General features: G+C 38.1%; 1 protein-coding gene across 2 annotated transcripts in view; it reads left to right on the plus strand.

Moving 5' to 3' along the window:
- The first annotated feature begins 306 nt into the window (after positions 1 to 306).
- Positions 307 to 18295, plus strand: part of cwf19l1 (CWF19 like cell cycle control factor 1) — a 38094-nt gene continuing 20105 nt past the window's right edge. Inside the window, exons 1-9 of one of the 2 annotated variants that reach the window (XM_048610262.1) lie at positions 307 to 329; positions 4640 to 4724; positions 5280 to 5364; positions 6686 to 6787; positions 6943 to 7157; positions 7610 to 7728; positions 12395 to 12479; positions 15941 to 16081; positions 18136 to 18238. In XM_048610262.1, the coding sequence (XP_048466219.1) occupies positions 322 to 329; positions 4640 to 4724; positions 5280 to 5364; positions 6686 to 6787; positions 6943 to 7157; positions 7610 to 7728; positions 12395 to 12479; positions 15941 to 16081; positions 18136 to 18238 (943 nt within the window). In that variant the 5' untranslated portion in view covers positions 307 to 321. Of the gene's footprint in view, positions 330 to 1296; positions 1382 to 4639; positions 4725 to 5279; positions 5365 to 6685; positions 6788 to 6942; positions 7158 to 7609; positions 7729 to 12394; positions 12480 to 15940; positions 16082 to 18135; positions 18239 to 18295 lie in introns of those variants that run through there. The other variant, XM_048610261.1, reaches the window with a different exon arrangement.

Raw genomic sequence — 18295 nt, forward strand, 5'->3', positions numbered from 1 at the left:
GGGGCTCAGCACAATGCAAGTTGTGGAGAGGGAGATTATCAGGGGTCACAAATGTGATTGGAAAGCAGGGAGCTCAATTCTCATGATTGGAAGCAGCATGCTGGAATGGAGAAGGGATAATAATTATGAAAGGGAGAAATTCAATATTTAAAGAGGGGGTATGGTGAGAGGAGAGGATAATGCATTCTTGCAGGACATTGGTTACTTGGGGGGGGGTGGTCATCAATGGCCACCACCACCCTGACCTGGACAGGCAACAGTGCAGCATAATGGTTTCCATGCCTAAGCTGTGGTGTGACATTCATGGCGTAATGTTGTGAGATGAAGTTGTAAGTCAGACTGATGTGTGGGAACATCTAGAAGCTCAGTACTGCTGGGCTCAAGAGTGAGTGCCAGGAAGAAGTATGTACATTTGAGGCTTGGAGACCAGGCTGATTCTGTGACTCATTGTGCCAAGTGTGTTGCTGTGTTGCAACACATTGTGTTGCTTTCCATACTTGTGTGACTCGTAAATGTGCACCGGAAATAGAAAATGACTGTGACCATACTTGGACTCCGAGAAGTGTTTTTTTTCCATTTGAGCACATGGGTTCTAGTGAGCACATGAGGTTCTAAGGTTGGGAGGATTGCATTACTTTTACAGTACATGCTGAAGTCGTCTGTATGTAAAAGTGTATAGGTGTGTGGGGTGATGTGAGCTGCTAACCCTGGTCACAAGCAATCTTAATAATGCAGATTGAAGATAGTGATCTCTTTGAAGCAGAAGTAATCACGGGCAACTTTAAACGTGAGACCTGCAAGCCACAATCCAAGATCTCAGGGGCTTCATAAATGCAGGGAACTGATTGCCATTCACCTTGAAGTGGAAGTATTGGCCATCGTGCTTTTTGGATACAGCGCTGCCTTTCTTTGGTGATGTGGGAGTTGGAAGAAAAAGGTATCCGTAATCCTAAATATCTCTTACTGTATTTGGAAATGACATGGTTTGTGCTGAATTCTTCGCAAGAAGGATTTTCTGTCCAAGGTCCTCACAGAGGCCAGTCTTGGCTCTCCTTGTTGGGAGTCCTCCATGTCTCACTGTCTGGTGGAGTAAGGTCACTTGTCATTCTTAAGTGATGTGAATGTTGATTGCTCACACGGGGGGGGGGGGAGAAAACACACAACTTTTAAACCAACACAGAAGTTGGTGGAGAAGCTCAGCAGGTGCATGAGAGAGAGAGAGAGGGAGAAGCGGAGTTAACGTTTCAATCCGGAGATGACTCTTGCTGTGAATTTTAAAATCCCGTTTCCGTTGGTCCCTCGCGCCGCCCCCACAATGCCGTGCGGCCGCTGACGGTTGTTTGAATCTCGGCGGCGCCATGACTGCGAGGCCGCTCAGGATGTGAGTGTGGCTCCGGGCCGGGTCGGAGGGAAAAAGAGGAAAGGACAGGGCCCGATCCCGAGCGGAGACCAGCCCGGGCCTTGGGGGAGGAGGGAAAGGGGAGCGCGGGGCGTTGGGACGACAAGTAGAGCTGGATCCGCACTGATCCTCACTACCTGACCGTGTTTGCTGTGAAAGTTGCGCCGCCTCCTGCTCAGTTTTCCCCGTGTTCCCCCCAACTTCCCGCTGTAACTAGCACTCCGGGACTGATGGATGTCACCCGGGCCTGGGCTATCGCCCTAAGACCATAAGAGGTAGGAGCGGAAAATAGGCCATTCAGCCCATCGAGTCTGCTCCGTCATTCAATCATGGCTGCTAAGTTTCTCAATCCCTTTCTCCCCATAACCCTTGACAATCAAGAACCTATCTATCTCTATCTTAAATATACTCAAATGACCTGGCCTCCACGGCCTTCTGTGGCAGTGAAATCCTTGGATTCACCACTCTCTGACAGAAGAAACTTCTTCTTATCTCCATTTTAAAAGGTCTTCGTATTATTCTACGGCTGTGCCCTCGTTTTGTAGTCTCTCCTAACAATGGAAATATCTTCCCAACGTCCACTCTGCCCCAGTCAGATATCCTCTCTCTACCTATCAACATTATCTCCCAACAAGGCCTTAATTGACACCATCTCACTGGATAATTGGATATCAGGCAACCCAGAGAAAGCCTTGTTAAATGTCCTCACCATTCTTGATCCAAGCAGCAGAGTTTGAATGTAAAATATTGTGTTTCAGCAGATGAGTAATTGCCAACTCTCTAGCATTTCCCTAGATTCTGAAATTCAAGATTAATCTTACCATCTTTTGAGAGACAAAAAGAAATCATGGATGTTTAAAAGTTGTTTTCTTGTAATAGAATCCATTTGTCATTTCATGAAAAGTTGCAGATGGGATAAAAGTATTTTTAAACAGATGGATGGTAGTCTGGTAATCAGATCCAATGCTCTGCTTGACCAGAGTTAGTTTGACTTAATAATATGGCTTTTATTGATGAGTGAAACACTTCAGTGAGATGTGCATTGACATCTTGAAGCCCCATCTGAGCAGGGAATGTAAAGTTGTCAAAGGGATGTGACCACATAAATTATTGATGCCCATTACATTCATCTAGTGACTGGAATTAAACTGGAGGCTGCTTTGGCAACGGATGTTTTGATGTTCTTTTTGAAAATTCAATAAATGAAGTAAGGTTAAGGTTAGAGCTGAAAATGTAGTGAAGTAACTAGGTCACATGTGAGAAAGAAACAAGATTTTAATTGCACCCCCAATGTATGATGAAATTGACTTTTGATGGAGGCTTTTTTTTCCCTTTATTCATTCATGGGATGAGGACGTCATTGGCTAGGCAGCATTTATTGCTCATCCCTAATTGCCCAGAGGGCATTTAAGAGTCAACCACATCGTTGTGGGTCTGAAGTCACATGTAGGCCAAACCAGGTAAGGATGACAGTTTCCTTCCCTAAAGGGCATTAGTGAACCAGATGGGTTTTTCCAACAATCGACAATGGATTCATGGTCATCATTCGGTTCTTAATTCTAGATTTTTATTGAATTCAAATTCCACCATCTGCCGTGGTAGGATTTGAACCTGAGTGCCCAGAACATTATCTGGGTCTCTGGATTAACAGTCCACCGATAATACCACTAGGCCATTGCCTCCCCTATTGTTTAATATTATGCAGCCTGAGGAATGCACAGAGTTAACGTTTCGGGGTCCGATGACCGTTCAGTCCGGTGAACTCAGTTCTGAGGAAGGGTCACCGGACCTGAAACGTTAACTCTGTTTTTTCCTTCGGACCTGCTGAGCTTTTCCAGCAACTTTGTTTTTGTGAAAATAAAGTGGTATTTTCTTTCTATTTTTGCAGAAAGTGGGAAGAAAGTAAAACAGATATTTTCTAATCAACCTCTTCAGAGATGTTATTATACACCCCTGGAGCAGGGGGCACTTGAAACTAAGCCTTGTAGTCCAGAGGTAGGGGATGCTTAGCACTGACCACAAGAGCGCAAGAAAATAAAATAGATTTTTTAAAAATCAGTCAGTTCACATATGTTATTACGTAGCTCTGGAGCAGGTGGGGCTTGAACCTGAGCCTTCCAATTTGGAGGTTGGGACACCATCATTGTGTTACATTTGACCCACGAAAATAAAATGTGACTCCATTGAATTTATTTTCACCCCTGTTGCTGTTTTACTTTGCTGAGCTGGGGAAGGAAATCAGTTCTTAGTTTGACTTAAGCTCTAATTGTCAGTTTCTTTATTAGCTGCAGTTTATTAAATAAATCATCAAAGAACATATTTATTTCCTAATTAAGTAAATTGTACAGATTTTCTTTATTAATTGAGTGACAAGGTCATATTTCTCAGGTATAAACTGATGTACAGTAGAATTGAGGTTTTTTTATTGTTGCTAGTATGTAATGATAAAAGCCATTGATTCAGATAGAGACCATCAGTAAAAGTGGTTTGGTGACCCTTTTGAATAAATTTCCTAGTATTATGCATTGGTAACAATGTTAATTCTGGTCTGATTCAAAATATGTTTTCATTTGTATATCTTTTGATGTTAGCATATCTTTGTAAGAGAGTGTAAAAGAAGTGCTGGAGTTGAATCTTGCAACTTAAGGTGGTGTGCATTGAGACTCCATGGAAAGGAAAATATACTTGTAATCTGACTTGCTTATAACCGTTGCTTCCATGACATGGCAGCTAATATTTGATTTAACAGTAGTTGGAATGTTTTAGTAAGATGGAAGCAGAGATTCAGTGAGAAAGTTGATCTCTTGAAGCCATTGTTCAGGGTTTGGCACATGTAACTTCTAACGTTCATTGGATTTTTGTGATCAGTGTAATAATTAACAGGGATAACCTCAAGCATACTGTATACTATTGCTGTTCCTTCATTGTCTTATTGTGTGTGTGTGTGTCGACAAGAGTATTTGTGGAAAACAGTTAAAGAAAAACTGAGATGTAGTTCATGCCTCAAAAAAAATTAAGCCTTTTGAGGTAAATGTCCTTTTATTTGACTTTTTATTCATACCAACACTTTCTATACTACTTTCTCTTCATCTTTTCAATGAATTATGAAGTAGTTGTTTCAACACAGCTTTAATCTCTTGAGTGCAATTAACAAAAACATTGCCCATTTTAATCTCCTGTACTGTTTAACTATGCTGGCTTCATTCAACAAAAAATAAATTAAATAAATTTACTTTTTAGATTGGCTTGTGGAGATGTTGAAGGAAAACTGGATGCATTGTACAGCAGAGTGCGATCAATTCAGAAGAAAAGTGGAGATTTTGATGTGAGAATTTTTTTGCTTATAAGTGGACCTTGTTAAGTGACTTTTATAAATACTACTTTAAAAAAATGAAATGCCTGATTAAGTTGTAGGTAACAATAGGTGAATGTAAAACAGTGATGAGAAGAACAGTTGATGGGAACTGAACTTTATTTTCTGAATCTAGAGATGTATTACAATTTTTAAACTAATATGTGGCTGTTGCTTCATGCAAATGAATTTGTAATTTTACCTCATGGACAGGACATTGACATATTTGGAATCTAACAGTTAGTGCCTTTATTGTCCAATTAGTATCGAAATATAATTACAGTGAAATTCACTTCAATTCTTTTGAAGCAATAGTAAAATGATTACTGGGAGATTATAGTTGCTGCAGCCAAAATTGAATTAAAAGTAAAAGTAATACTCTTGACTATAGTCAAGGGTTTTAATTAAGAACCTGACAAAAAATGGATCACAGTGATTCAAAGCTGTTTAAATTAGTAACTATTAATCGACACTTGTGGGGGCAGAGAAATAGATATGTTGATTGATACATAGTTTCTTTGTTTGTAGTTGCTGTTGTGTGTGGGGAATTTCTTTGGAACCACAGCAGAGGCAGAGTCAGAATGGGCAGAATACATATCTGGAGCCAAGAAGGGTAAATCATTGAATGAAATTTCTCTAAGAACCTTGAAAATGCTTAAACGTTGCAAAGAGTTTTCAACACTTGTGATGAACATCAGCATCACCATAAAATTACTAGCATGCCACTTTAGTGTAGATATGTCTGATAAACTCTGTTGTTTGATGAGCTGCAACTGCCTTAGTTAATCAAATTTTTGAAGCCTATGGTGTGATGGTAGTGTGCCTACCTATGGATCAGGAGGCACAGATTCAAGTCCCACCTGCTCCAGATGTGTGTAATAACATCTTTCAACAAGGTTACTTAGAAAATATCTCCTACCTGTGGGCCAGGAAGTCCAGTTTCAAGTCCCATCAGTGCTTGGTGTGTCATTACTTGTTCAAACAGATTTTTGTAAAAACGTTTTAAAAGATCTACTTGAGGCTCTTGTGACACTGTGGTAGTGTCCCTATCTATATTAACAATATTTAAAAGCTTAATTGATTTCAGGCAGACTTGAGTTTTCCAATATCTGTTAAGTAAGTCCTTTGCTGGATGATGTGTGCAAATTTGAAAGCTTTTGATCGCAAATACATTTCTGTATTTGCAGATTTATTTTCATCTTGTTAGTAAGTTGAAAAACAGGAGAATGAATAAATTTTCCATAGTGTAATACATCAATATTGGCCAAAATTGGCATACATTATGATTTAAAGTTAGTTGAGCTGTTGGAATGCTAGGAAATGGAATGCTGACTAAACACACCAACTGTTTTACATTGCTGAATTTGAACATTGTTTGCAATTACTAGTTGTGGTTAATTCCTAGCTACCTCATTCAATATACCCCTCTCCTAGTTAATGCAATCCAATACTTTATTTTACAACAAGTATAATGAACTTGAGCAAATTGTATTAAAACTACTGAGTATGTTAAATTCTTGCTCGTTGTTGTACCTTCACCTTGGAGCTGAAACAAAAATAGAGTACTGCCATCTAAATAAAGTGAGAGGTTAGATCTGACATAGTGCGCATGGTGATGATTGGGTGTCAGAAAAGTTTTCAGGCTTTCGTAACTAATCAACATGAACAATGCCAACATTTTCTCAAAATATTGCATTCCAGTAAGCATGCACATTCGTATCTTTTAGATTAATTGTAACATACTGTAACATGTTTATTTTGCTTTTTGAAAGTCTTTGTGATAGTTCATTAGTATCATAAGAAGCTCGAACTGTTATAAACAAAATGTGGGAATAATAAAATGCATTGCTCAGTAGATGTGAATTGTTTCCTGTGAGATTAATCAAAATATATTATTTGGGTCATACTTTTTGACTTGTGTTTCTCTTTTTCAGCTTCCATACAAACATACATATTGGGAGCTAACAGTCAGGAAACCACAAAATATTTCCCAGATAAAGATGGATGTGAATTGGCAGAAAACATTACTTATTTAGGTATGTATCATACTTTGTAAGTTGGTTTTGTCTAAATTAAGGGTGTGCATTCTTTACATTGTATTGATGATTTAATTGACTTGTCAAGCTTTGTTTTTAAAAGCTTTTGGTCCTGGTATGCATTTTTTAAATTTTTGCATATTGTGTTCCTTTAGGTCATAAAGGTGTTTTTACAGGTGTGTCAGGTTTGCAGATTGCTTACTTGAGTGGTACAGAGGCTCAGCATGAACCTGCACCTGCTTATTGCTATACATCAAAAGATGTGATTGCACTGAAGAGCTCACTAACCACCAACTCCAAATTCAAGGGTGTGGACATTCTGCTAACATCACAGTGGCCAAAAGGAGTGTGGCAATATGGGAATAATCTGGTCAGTTTATTTGTTTAATTTTTTGATTTAAAAAAAAATGCAAAAGCAGTTGAACTGTTTTAAATAACGTTTGAATCATGATTATGGTGTTTAATTCTATATATTGTACTTGCACTTCAGTTTGTACACAGAGACTGACTACAATTGTAGAATTCTGAGCTAAATATATTGCAAGTTCATACATCTAAACTGAAGAATTGTCTTACCTGCAGAACAAAGTTAAATTTTATATTGATAGAGTTTCTGTAATTCTTTGAAAAGTTTGAATAAGACATTATGTACTAGTTGCTTAGCTGGAAACTTTTGATTTTTGTTTAAATATCTTTCCAAAATATTTGCAACATTTGTCCAGTAAAGTTACTAAATTGAATACATTGATATGGATGTTGCGGTTTATACTAGTAGCCTAGTAGTGAAAATTAATTTGAAAATGCTTTCACTTTCTTTGACAGGAAGGTGTTGATACAAAATCTTGCGGTTCCATCTCTGCCTCTCACCTTGCATTTGCCCTAAAACCACGATATCATTTTGCTGCATTGGAAGGCGCTCATTATGAAAGGTTACCTTACAGGTATCAGTCTTGTCATTTAAACATAAGAGTTGGTTATATCTATACGCGTGAAGTATTTTGTTCTGTGGAAAAGTAAGATGCTACGGTGTGAAAGTTTATAGGATCTCTAACAGCTTTATACTCTGTCAAATTAGTGACAGAGTAGAGAGGAAAAAAGATAAGTGGGGTGTGTGAGATAGGTACTGGAATTATCGTGGTTTATGTTAATCTTCACGTAGGTTGAACAAATTAGATTGGCAAAGATGGCCTAGAAAATACGTTTGTATTGTGGATTCAGAACATTTTCTTAGAACAGTATGTTCTAGCACCAAATATACAGCAGGCTATTTATATACAATGAGACAGGATTATTGTGTAATCTTGTAGGTGTCTGTGATCATACCATAATAAAATTTCACCTTCACTTTGAAGTTAGGAAATGTGGATCTGTGACCAGTATTTTAAACCTCTGTACAGGAAGTAGTAAGATTGTTAACATGAAGCGTAAAGTCAAACTTTTTATCTTAGAAGTCATCAGGGGGACAAACTGAACTTTGAAAGGGAACATAAATTTATACAGCTTGGGGTGAGGGTGCTGATTGGTATGATGATGCAGCTAGATCTGTTAATTGTCCATGTTAGTTGGCTAATAACATGAGATGAGGTCAGTAGGGTCTGATTAGTCAAGCTGTTGTTGTGAGGAATGCAGCAGGAATTGGGAATTAATGAAAAAGGCACAATGATGCATGTGTTTCTTTTGCCTACACAGAATACGGTCGTGTGTGTAAATATATTTAGCTTACATCTAACTAAATAAAATGCACTGCAAATGCTACTGATGATATTGCATTGTTTTCTGATGCAGTTCTTAGCACAGTCCAGATTACTTAGTAAATGTTGCCCAATAGTAAAATTACATGTAGTGCTGAAGACTGTGTTCTGGGTTTTGCAAGCACAGGCTGATTGAGTATAGTTGAGTTGCTGTCTATTGCAGACAGTCAAGGGAAGCATTGTTTGATGTAATAAAATAAAGAACTACAGATGCTGGAAATCTGAAACAACAGAAATTATTGGAGAAGTTCAGCCGGTTTGGCAACAATTGTGGTGAGAAAGCGGAGTTTATGTTTTGGGCCTGCAGACCTAGCAACTGAAACTTATATACCACATTACTCATTTGCACGGTAGGCAGAATGTCTTCTTGGCTTGACGGCAGCATCCTATTTGTGGAGAATGCCACTTGTTTATTTACTGCAAAGTAGCAGCCAGTGACAGTCAGGTATTTACCTGTTGCTCAAATCTTTGAGACATCTTCCTGTTCCAGGTATTCTGCAATAAACTCGGCATCTTTCAGGGCTAAGCTTGGAGGCTGTAGACCTTTCATGAGTTTGTATGATATACAGCTTCAATATTACCACGCCATACCTACTTGAAACATGCCCAGCCTGTAAACTTGCTCGAAAGAACATAGTTTGGTAGCAGACTTAATCATGCCATCAAATGTGATAAGTCTTTCTAATGTGTACTCTATGAAAACAATTTTTTTTCTTGCTCGTGGTTTCAATGTAGGTGTGCAGTCATCCTTCATTAAGTATTAAGAGATATTTGCGGAACTTGAACTCATTCGTTATCTGATATTGTACAACAAATCAGCATCTAACAATGATGCTGAGGCCCTGAAAGCACACCAGGCAGATCTGGTGTTGCATATTGTGGAACACTGAATGACTTAGCAGACTTTCTCTTGCTGCATATATGTCTGGTGGTGTTGTGTAAGTTCAAGGCAAATCCTGATGCACATCTGTACCTTTGTCAGGATTGGATATGACTATTCATATTTGACAAAATGCTCATGTACTGATTGACAGTTCCAGGTTCATTTATATGGTACCTGCTGCTTAACATGATATCACAGCCACGCTATTTCAAGATAAGATAGAGATATTTGTCGGTCATGAGTAGAGTCGTATGCTGCCTAATCAATATAGAATAGAACCCCTGCCTAAATGAACAGTTATGCCTTATTTTTATTTATGGCTGTTCTGCACAGTGCAAGTAAATCAATGTTGAGTGAACTGTTGCAGGAACTTAGCAACTCGTGCAGCAATTTTAACAACACTGTGTGTACCCAGATAGATGATATTGGCATGGGATTCCTTCTAGCCCCAGCTCTTGTTAACACCTTTGGTTACCATGCAAGTTGTCTCTTTGATAGAATGACCACTAACTACCTATTGCTTGAATGCATCTGAAACGTAGATGACAGGTTTGCAATATTTGAATTTTCAGGTGCAACAAAGAAATTCTTTGCACAGCTTAATAAACTCCATTCTGCACTCAAATGTGCCATTAAAATGAAACAATCATACAAAAGTTTCTTCTATTTTGAGTGAGAAATCTACAAGGAATGTTCCATGAATCCTCCCTCCGGGGCAACCTGATTCATTCCTCTAGTCCCAAGAGGACCATCCCCGACCCCATCTCAGTGACTGTATTTGTGAGCGTTTCCTCTAATTTTCTTTCCGGTTGCACAGGCCTCCAAGGTCTATACGTGGCAGTGAATTCCAGAAATGAAAGTCAATGCAAACAATTGGTCTGCCAATCATCATATGTGGAACCTTGGTGCCATGCAGCTTAGAGGGAATGTTAGTCCCAGCTGTTTGTTCCTAAAATATACGTTATCTTCTGGCAGCAATGAGTTGAAATCTCCCAGCCACTACAGGTATTTCTCATGCGACCGGCACATTCATGTAACCAGTACCTCTTTTGTGTGTACTGGATTTCGGGGATTTTACTGTATAAAGTCTCCAAAGGAAGACAGGTTAAGTGAGTGGACAGAAATTTGCCAGGTGAAATACAATTTTGGAGAATGTGAACTTATTCACTTTGGCAGGAAGAATAGAAAAACAGCATGCTATTGAAATGGAGAGAGATTGCAGAAGCAGGTGGTTAGAAGGATCTGGGTGTCCTGGTACACAAGTCAAAATAAGTTAGTAAACAGTTATAGCAAGTGATTCTGAAGGCAAATGGAATATTTGTGTTTGTTTATGTGAAGAGAATGAAATATCAAAGTAGGGAAGCTTTACTGCACCTGTACAAATGTGTTGGTGAAACTACATCTACAGTTTTGTCCTCCTTTCAAGTGGGTATAATTGTTAGGAGTTCACAGGAGGTTCACTTGACTCATCCCTGAATTGAAGAACTTCTGAAGGAAGATTGAACAAGTTGGGCCTTCACCCATTGGAATTAGAATACTGAGAGGTGACCTAATAGGGTGGATATTGGGAAGAAGTTTTCTCTTGTCCAGGAGACCATGGAGCAATGGGATGCAATTTAGGATTAAAAGGCCTCCCTTTGAAGACTGAGATGATGTGAACTGTTTTGTCGCAGAGTTGTTAGTCTAGGATTTTCTTCATAAAAACAGTGGAGGGTGTGCATATTAACAGGTAATGATTTAATTCCTGAGATTCATGCTTTATGGACCTTTTAGTGCATGATCACATAGATAGTAATGTAAAATGAGCTAAGGTGAATAAAAATAATAGACAATCAAATGAAATTGAGTGAGGTAGAGTTTTCTTTAGGCTTGAAATCAGCCAAGCAAGCATAAGCAGTCAAGAAACTTAAAGCATGAGTTGCATACAGCAGAAATTGACTTTGCTCATTGGTGGTTTAAAAATCAAGACAGTGGAAGCTAACCATGCTTCCAGTTTGAAATAATGAGAACGACAAGATTTTGCCAGTTGCCTTCATGGCCCTTTCAGATATTCTTCAGGAAAAAAGAAGTTGCCTTTTGATGCAAAATTGATTGCTCATTTAAGCCATAAAAGTTCATTTAATGGACTAGGGTACACGAGAGCCATTTAATAGTTTCATTACATAGTTTGCTTAATTCATTTCACTTAGTTTAAATTTGGATACTTATGGTGGTGGATGAGATATGAAAAGCTACTATAAAAGCTTATTATTTGATAAACCTTATTTCTGTTTCCATAATAAAGCTAAACCATCTTGCTAATAAATGCTATGTTATTTGATGCAAGAGGGGAAAAATATAAGTGATTGCGTTCTAAAACGCTGCTTCCATGATCTGTAAATAAACAGTAATTTTAGCAAATGTTTAACCCCATCTTCACTTTCGAAAGCAATATTAAGTACAACTAATTACCATATTATTGATTGTGCCCAAAATGAGAATTATTCAGAAATTGGCCTAATGTTTTAAGAAGTAGCAAAAAAAGCTAATAATTAGTTCTCTGAAAGGTGAAAGTTCCCATTGTGGCATAGTTCTACATGCAGCAGAAAGCTGCTGTTGCTCTTGCTTTTTCAAGGATGAATCTATATGGAAAGCATTGCCAGGGAATTTGACTTGGATTGACATAGCTGAGTCCAATCCATTTTTTTCTTGTTGTCCATCTGTGATTAACTTTATTTTAGTTCCAGTCAACAAAATGTTGATGAGGCAGTGTAATCCTAGCCGTTTTCTTTTTACTTTTCCATACTTTTTGAAATCAAATTTGATTCTTCAGAGTGCCTTAGCTAATATCTTCTAATGGCTGACTGCAGATAGTCTAGGACAATTTTGGGTTCAATGTACCTTTTGTATTTAGCCCTGGAGATGTAAACTTAACTATTGTAATTAAATTAATACCTGCCATATTGTAAAAGGATTTTTGTTTTGTTTATGTAGAAACCATGTGATACTACAGGAAAGTGCCCAGCATGTCAGCAGGTTCATAGCACTGGCAAATCTTAACAACTCTAGTAAGAAAAAGGTAAGTAAGCAAACTTGTAAATTACCAGCATGACTCTGTTGGGAGAACATTAACATTTAAAATCAGAAAACGTAGATTTTCCTTTTTGAGTTCATTTCTCAATCTGTTTAACCAAATTTATTTTATTTTAAATCCCATTTAATATTAACGTTTCAGATACTTAGGTAACAGTGTGGAGCTGGAGGAAGACGGCAGGCCAGGCAGCATCAGAGGAGCAGGAAAGCTGACATTTTGGTTCAGGACCCTTCTTCAGAATTTCTGCATTTCTGAAGAAGGGTCCTGACCTGAAACGTCAGCTTTCCTGCTCCTCTGATGCTGCCTGGACTAGTGTGTTCCTCCAGCTCCACACTGTGTTATCTCAGACTCCAGCATCAGCAGTTCTTCCTATCTCATTCACTTAGGTAATTTGTTTGTCTGAAGTGCCTTTATGTTCTGTTTGGCTTTAAAATAGTTAAGAGCATTAAACATGCACAAAAGTATTTGTGTGCTATAATATCAGTAAGGCTATTTAGGCTACAATTAGTGTCATTTGAGTGATGGATGTAAAATTATTTATGATTGGTGTACTTTTTTCTAAGTAAACTGAAAAATATCCAAAATCTGTAATGGAATAAATAGCTGTCTCTTTACACTTTGCATTTATTAACCTTGGCTCATAACTAAGGTTCAAGTGTTATCAGAAACGCAAAAACATAATTTAAGCTGAGTGTGCTGGAGTCATTGGAAATCAGAAAGTAGCCTTTCTGTGGTTGGAGCCATACCTATCACCAAAAAAAGATGGTTACGGTGGTTGGAGGTCAGTCGTCTCAGCTCGAGCACATTGTGTGGAAGTTCCTCAGTGTTTGGTCCTTGTCCCAACCATCTTCAGTTGCTTTATCAATGACGTTTCCTCCATCATAAGGTGCAAAGTGGGGAATGTTCGCGAATGATTGCACAATATTTAGCAGTATTCGTGACTGCTCGGATACTGAAACAGTCTATGCCCAAACACAAGAAAACCTAGCCAATATTGATATGTTGGACTGACATGTAAGTAACATTTTACCACAAGTGCCAAGCAGTGACCATCTCTAATGAGAGGATGTAGCCAGGGTCTCTTGACATTCAATGTCATACTGTTAATACGCTGGTGTTGCCATTGACTAGCCATATATTATGGCTTCACCAGGCCAGAGGCTAGGAATCCTATGGAAAGTAACTCATAAAAGCCCGTCCACCACCAGCAAGGCACAGGTCAGCCATGCGTTGGAATGTTTCCTGCTTGCTTGAATGAGTCCCATAGCACTCGAAGTTTGACAATATTCGAGGCAAAGCCGCCGGCTTATCTGGCCCCACCTTCACAAACATTTACTCCCTCTACCTTTGCACAGTAGCAGCAATATATACCTTCTACGAGATGCACTGCAGATGTTCACCATCACCCCTTATAAACCCATGACAACTACTAGGGCAACAAATGTGTGCACACACCGCCATCTGTCAGTTTTCTTCAAAGCCACTTTCCTGGATTGGAACTAAATTGCTGGCTTTTGGTTTTGCTGGGTCAAAATCCTGGAACTCCCTCCCTAACAGCACTGTGGGTGTACCAAATGCCTGCAACTTTTCAAGAATGCAGTTCCCTATCACCACCTCTAGGGCAATTAGGGATGAATAATAAATGCTGGCTCAGTAAGCAATGCCCTCATCTTTTGAATGACTTAAAAAAACTGTCTGAGGTACTATTGTTTGAGTAGGATGTTGAACAGAGGGCTGTTCTTGCCCTTTAAAGCACAAACTATCCCATGGCACATCTGGAAGAGCAATAATTATAGCATCCTACCTAACACTTTTCCTTCAAAAACAAATCATATAACTATTGTTGTTTTTGAGTTCTTGCTATGCAAATGTTGAGTAATGTATTTGCCTAGTTTCAGCAATTGTCACAATTGCCTGTCATGTGCTTTTGTACATTCTGAGAGTATGAAAAATGTAAGTTCCAGCTTTCATTTTCAAGAATTTTCTTTTGTTTAATGTTTTTACTTTTAAGCTTAAGAATGTTTTGTGAAGTATGCACAAGCTTTTGGTTTGCAAGTCTTTAATGCATAACTTAAATTATTTTTGAAATGCCTTATAATGTAACATTCCTCTTTTCAGAAACTTTAAAGAGTAATTTCACTGAAGTAATTTCTTCTAAATGTGAGAAGATCACGAATTTCAGTTTTGCATATAATCCCACTTATTTCAAAAGAATTTCTAACCAATTCTTGAACAAAAAATGAATAGTTCTTTATTGCTTCATCTGTCCTCATCATATTTGTAAGCTCTTTCTCCAGCACTTCTTACTATATTTTGTTTTGACTGGATGGATAGGAGGCATGTGAACATAGAAATTAGAGCAGAAGTAGGCCATTCAACCCTGCAACCTCGTTGTATTATTCTGTACGATCATAGCTAATCTGCTTGTGTTTTGAGTTCCACATTCCATGTTGATCTTTGATTCCCTTGCCTAACAAGTATCTAACTACCTCTGTTTTAAAGATATTTAGTAACCTAGCTTCCATCGCCTTCTGAAGCAGTGTTCAAAATTTGCACAACTCTCAGAAAAATATTCTCCGTATTTCACCCTAAAAGGGTGACACTCAGTTTTAAAATAGCATCTCCAAGCTCTGGACTCGAGCACAAGAGGAACCATCCTTTCCATGCACACCTTAAGACCCTCCAGCCTGTCCAACCTGTCCTCATATGACAACCAGCTCATTCCAGGTATCAATCCAGTAAACCACCTCTAAGCTGCCTACTGTGCATTTACACCTTCAATGAGGAGACCTGTACTTCACACAGTATTTGAGATGTGGTCTCACCAATGCCCTGTATGTCTGACCTTCCATGGTCAAATCTACTCGTAATGAAGGATAACTTCCCATTAACCTTTTTTGACTTTGTGTTGTACCTACACAGTGATCTTTTATGACTTGTGCTCCAGAGCATTTAGATCCCTACACACTGTAGAATTCTGCAGTCATTCTCTCTTAAAATTGTCTCCATTTCTCTGTATTTCTGAAGAAGGGTCCAGACCCGAAATGTCAGCTTTCCTGCTCCTCTGATGATGCTTGGCCTGCTGTGTTCATCCAGCTCTACACCTTGTTATCTCCATTTTTGTTCCTTCTCCCAAAGTGAACAATTTCACATTTTCTCTCATTTTACTGTCATCTGTCAGATTTTTGCCCATTCAAAGTCCTATCTTTGTATGAATAGGCCACATCTTTCACTGGGTCTATTGTTTAAATTTTGTTAGTTTCCTTGCTTTATAATTTGCATTTAATTGCCTCCCTTAAAAATAACTGCTAATGACAAACAACTACATTGAACTAAATTTATATGATTCTAATTTAAATGACTTGACATTTCTCTTGATCTGTCTGATCTTATGTTATACATGCCAAAATTTATTGAACATTAATTCTCTAATTTTGTTTTTATAGTATCTGTATGCATTTAACATAATGCCCTTATGTGCTATGGATCCAACTGAACTTGCAAAACAGCCATTGGATGTAACTGAAAGTCCATATAGGAAAATGATGAAGGAGTTTCAAAAAACAAAAACTGAGGAAACTGCAACAGTAAGTATATGTAGGAAACCTTTTCTTGTAATATTAGTTGCAAATTAGAAGCCCAATAATTAGTCCTTTGTAAAATTTCACACAAGCCACTATCCTCTCAACAGATTTCAAAATACATTCAGTATACATTCTAAGGTCTGGAAATCTGCTGTTGGCAGTATAATATGGCGTTGGGTTTTCTTTTTTCATTTATTTTGTTTTTGTTTACATAAACAGCACTAAACCCCATTACTTTTATTTCATCATATGTTCAGATTGACTTACGCGAAAAGTAAAATATTGTATTTTCAGCTTTATCTATTGTGGACTGAATTGCATACAAACATGAAAAGGATTAGGTAGTTGGCCCCTTGAGCTTGCTATGCCATTTAAGATTGTGTATTGTAACCTCAAAACTACATTACCACCAACCTGATAACCTTTCCCTGATTTACTAATAGTCTCTGCCCTAAAAATATTCAGAGTTTGCTTCCACTCTTTTCAGGACGAGAGTTCTAAAGACACTGAGGAAAATACATTAGCCTCAATTCTATCTTAAATGTGACTTCTAGTTCTAGATTGTTTTCTAAAGTGAAACATCATCTCTACATCTACCTCATCGAGGTCTCTCAGGAACTTGTATGTCTGAATTAAGTTACTTATTACTCTTCTAAACTCTAGCAGATGCAAGTATGAGAATCTTATTAAAAGTATGATAATTAAAATTCATATCAGAAATAATTATGAAACAGTTTATTGGATTTAATGAAATATGTGGAATGGAGGAAATTGTGCAAATCATGCTTTCTAAGCATTATTTGAAATCTAGCCAAACATGTAATGATAGCAGTATATCTGGTAACGCTGACTTCTTCTATAATTGTGTGCAAACATATTTGAGTAAATTGTTCATTAAACTTAATCCATCTTTTGTCTTAGTTAAACAGTTTTCCAGAAAAGTAGGAGTTGGCCATTTGGCCCTTTGAGCCAAACTCAACCTTTCAATAAGATCATGGCTGATCTGATTGTGGCCCGAAATCCACATTCCCAGAACTTTAATAGCCTCTGACTTCCTTGTCAGTTGAGCACCTGTTTACCTCTCCCTTAAAAATATTCAACAACCCTGCCTCCACCAGAAGAGGGTTACAAAGACTTATGAATCTTTAAGAGCAAAAATAATCCTCCTCAACTCTCAGTTTTAAATGGAAGTCCCCTCCTTTTAAACTATGTCCCTTAGGCCTGGTCTCTCCCACAAGAGAAAACATCCTTTAGACTCTTGTTTGCACGTTTCAATGTATTTACCTGTCTTTTTTTTTCCTAAATGCCAGTGGATGCAGGCCCAGTCCGTCCAAACTTTCCTCATAAGATAACCCGCCACCCTTAATCCCAGGCATCAGTGGAGTGAACTTTCTCCGAACTATTTCTAACACATTTCTATCCTTCAATAAGTAGACCAAAACTATACACTTTACACCTGATGTGATATTAGCATTGCCTAGTGCAAATCTGGCGAAACATCCCTACTTTTATATTCTGCATTGCTTGTACTAAATATTAACACTCCACTTGACTTCTAATAATTCGCTGTGCCCGTGTTCCAATTTTTTTAAACACGTAACAGGACACCCAGGTCCCACTGTAATTCAGATCGTGTAATCTTTATTTAAACAATATGTTGCATTTCTGTTGCCCAATGGACAAGTTCACATATTCCATTATTATACTTAATCTGCTAAATCTTTGTCGAGTCACTTGATTTATGGTCTTTGGGTGTTATTCTAGATGACTAATTAGTACCTTTTAGACTGACCAATAATTATTGGATGGGGTGGGGCAGAGCAGAAGAAGCAAATTTCATTTGGATGTAATCAATATCCATTTCTAATTTTTACACTGTGCAAACACAGGACCCACTTCTGCTCAGTCTAGGTGGAAACTTCCTATGTTCCTGTGCTGCATAGGTTAATCATTCTGCTCTGTAGAGCCTTCCCTTCACTGGTATTTTCTTTCAGTATAGCAGTTTTGTGAATCTGTAATTTATTATTTGTTGCTCCAATAGCTAATCTAATTTACAGGGAGAGTCTCAGTTCTTCTTTGACTTGAGTACAAAAGGAAAGAAAAGATCCTCTGAAGGAGGAAGACCTTCACCCCATCAATCAAAACAGCCCCGAACGATATGTAAGTACCTGGAAACTTTGTTTCGTGTGTAAGATTTCAGCTTTACTTCCTGATTGC

This window comes from Rhincodon typus, chromosome 22 (assembly GCF_021869965.1).
Source record: "Rhincodon typus isolate 14 chromosome 22, sRhiTyp1.1, whole genome shotgun sequence".
Classification (NCBI taxonomy): domain Eukaryota; kingdom Metazoa; phylum Chordata; class Chondrichthyes; order Orectolobiformes; family Rhincodontidae; genus Rhincodon; species Rhincodon typus.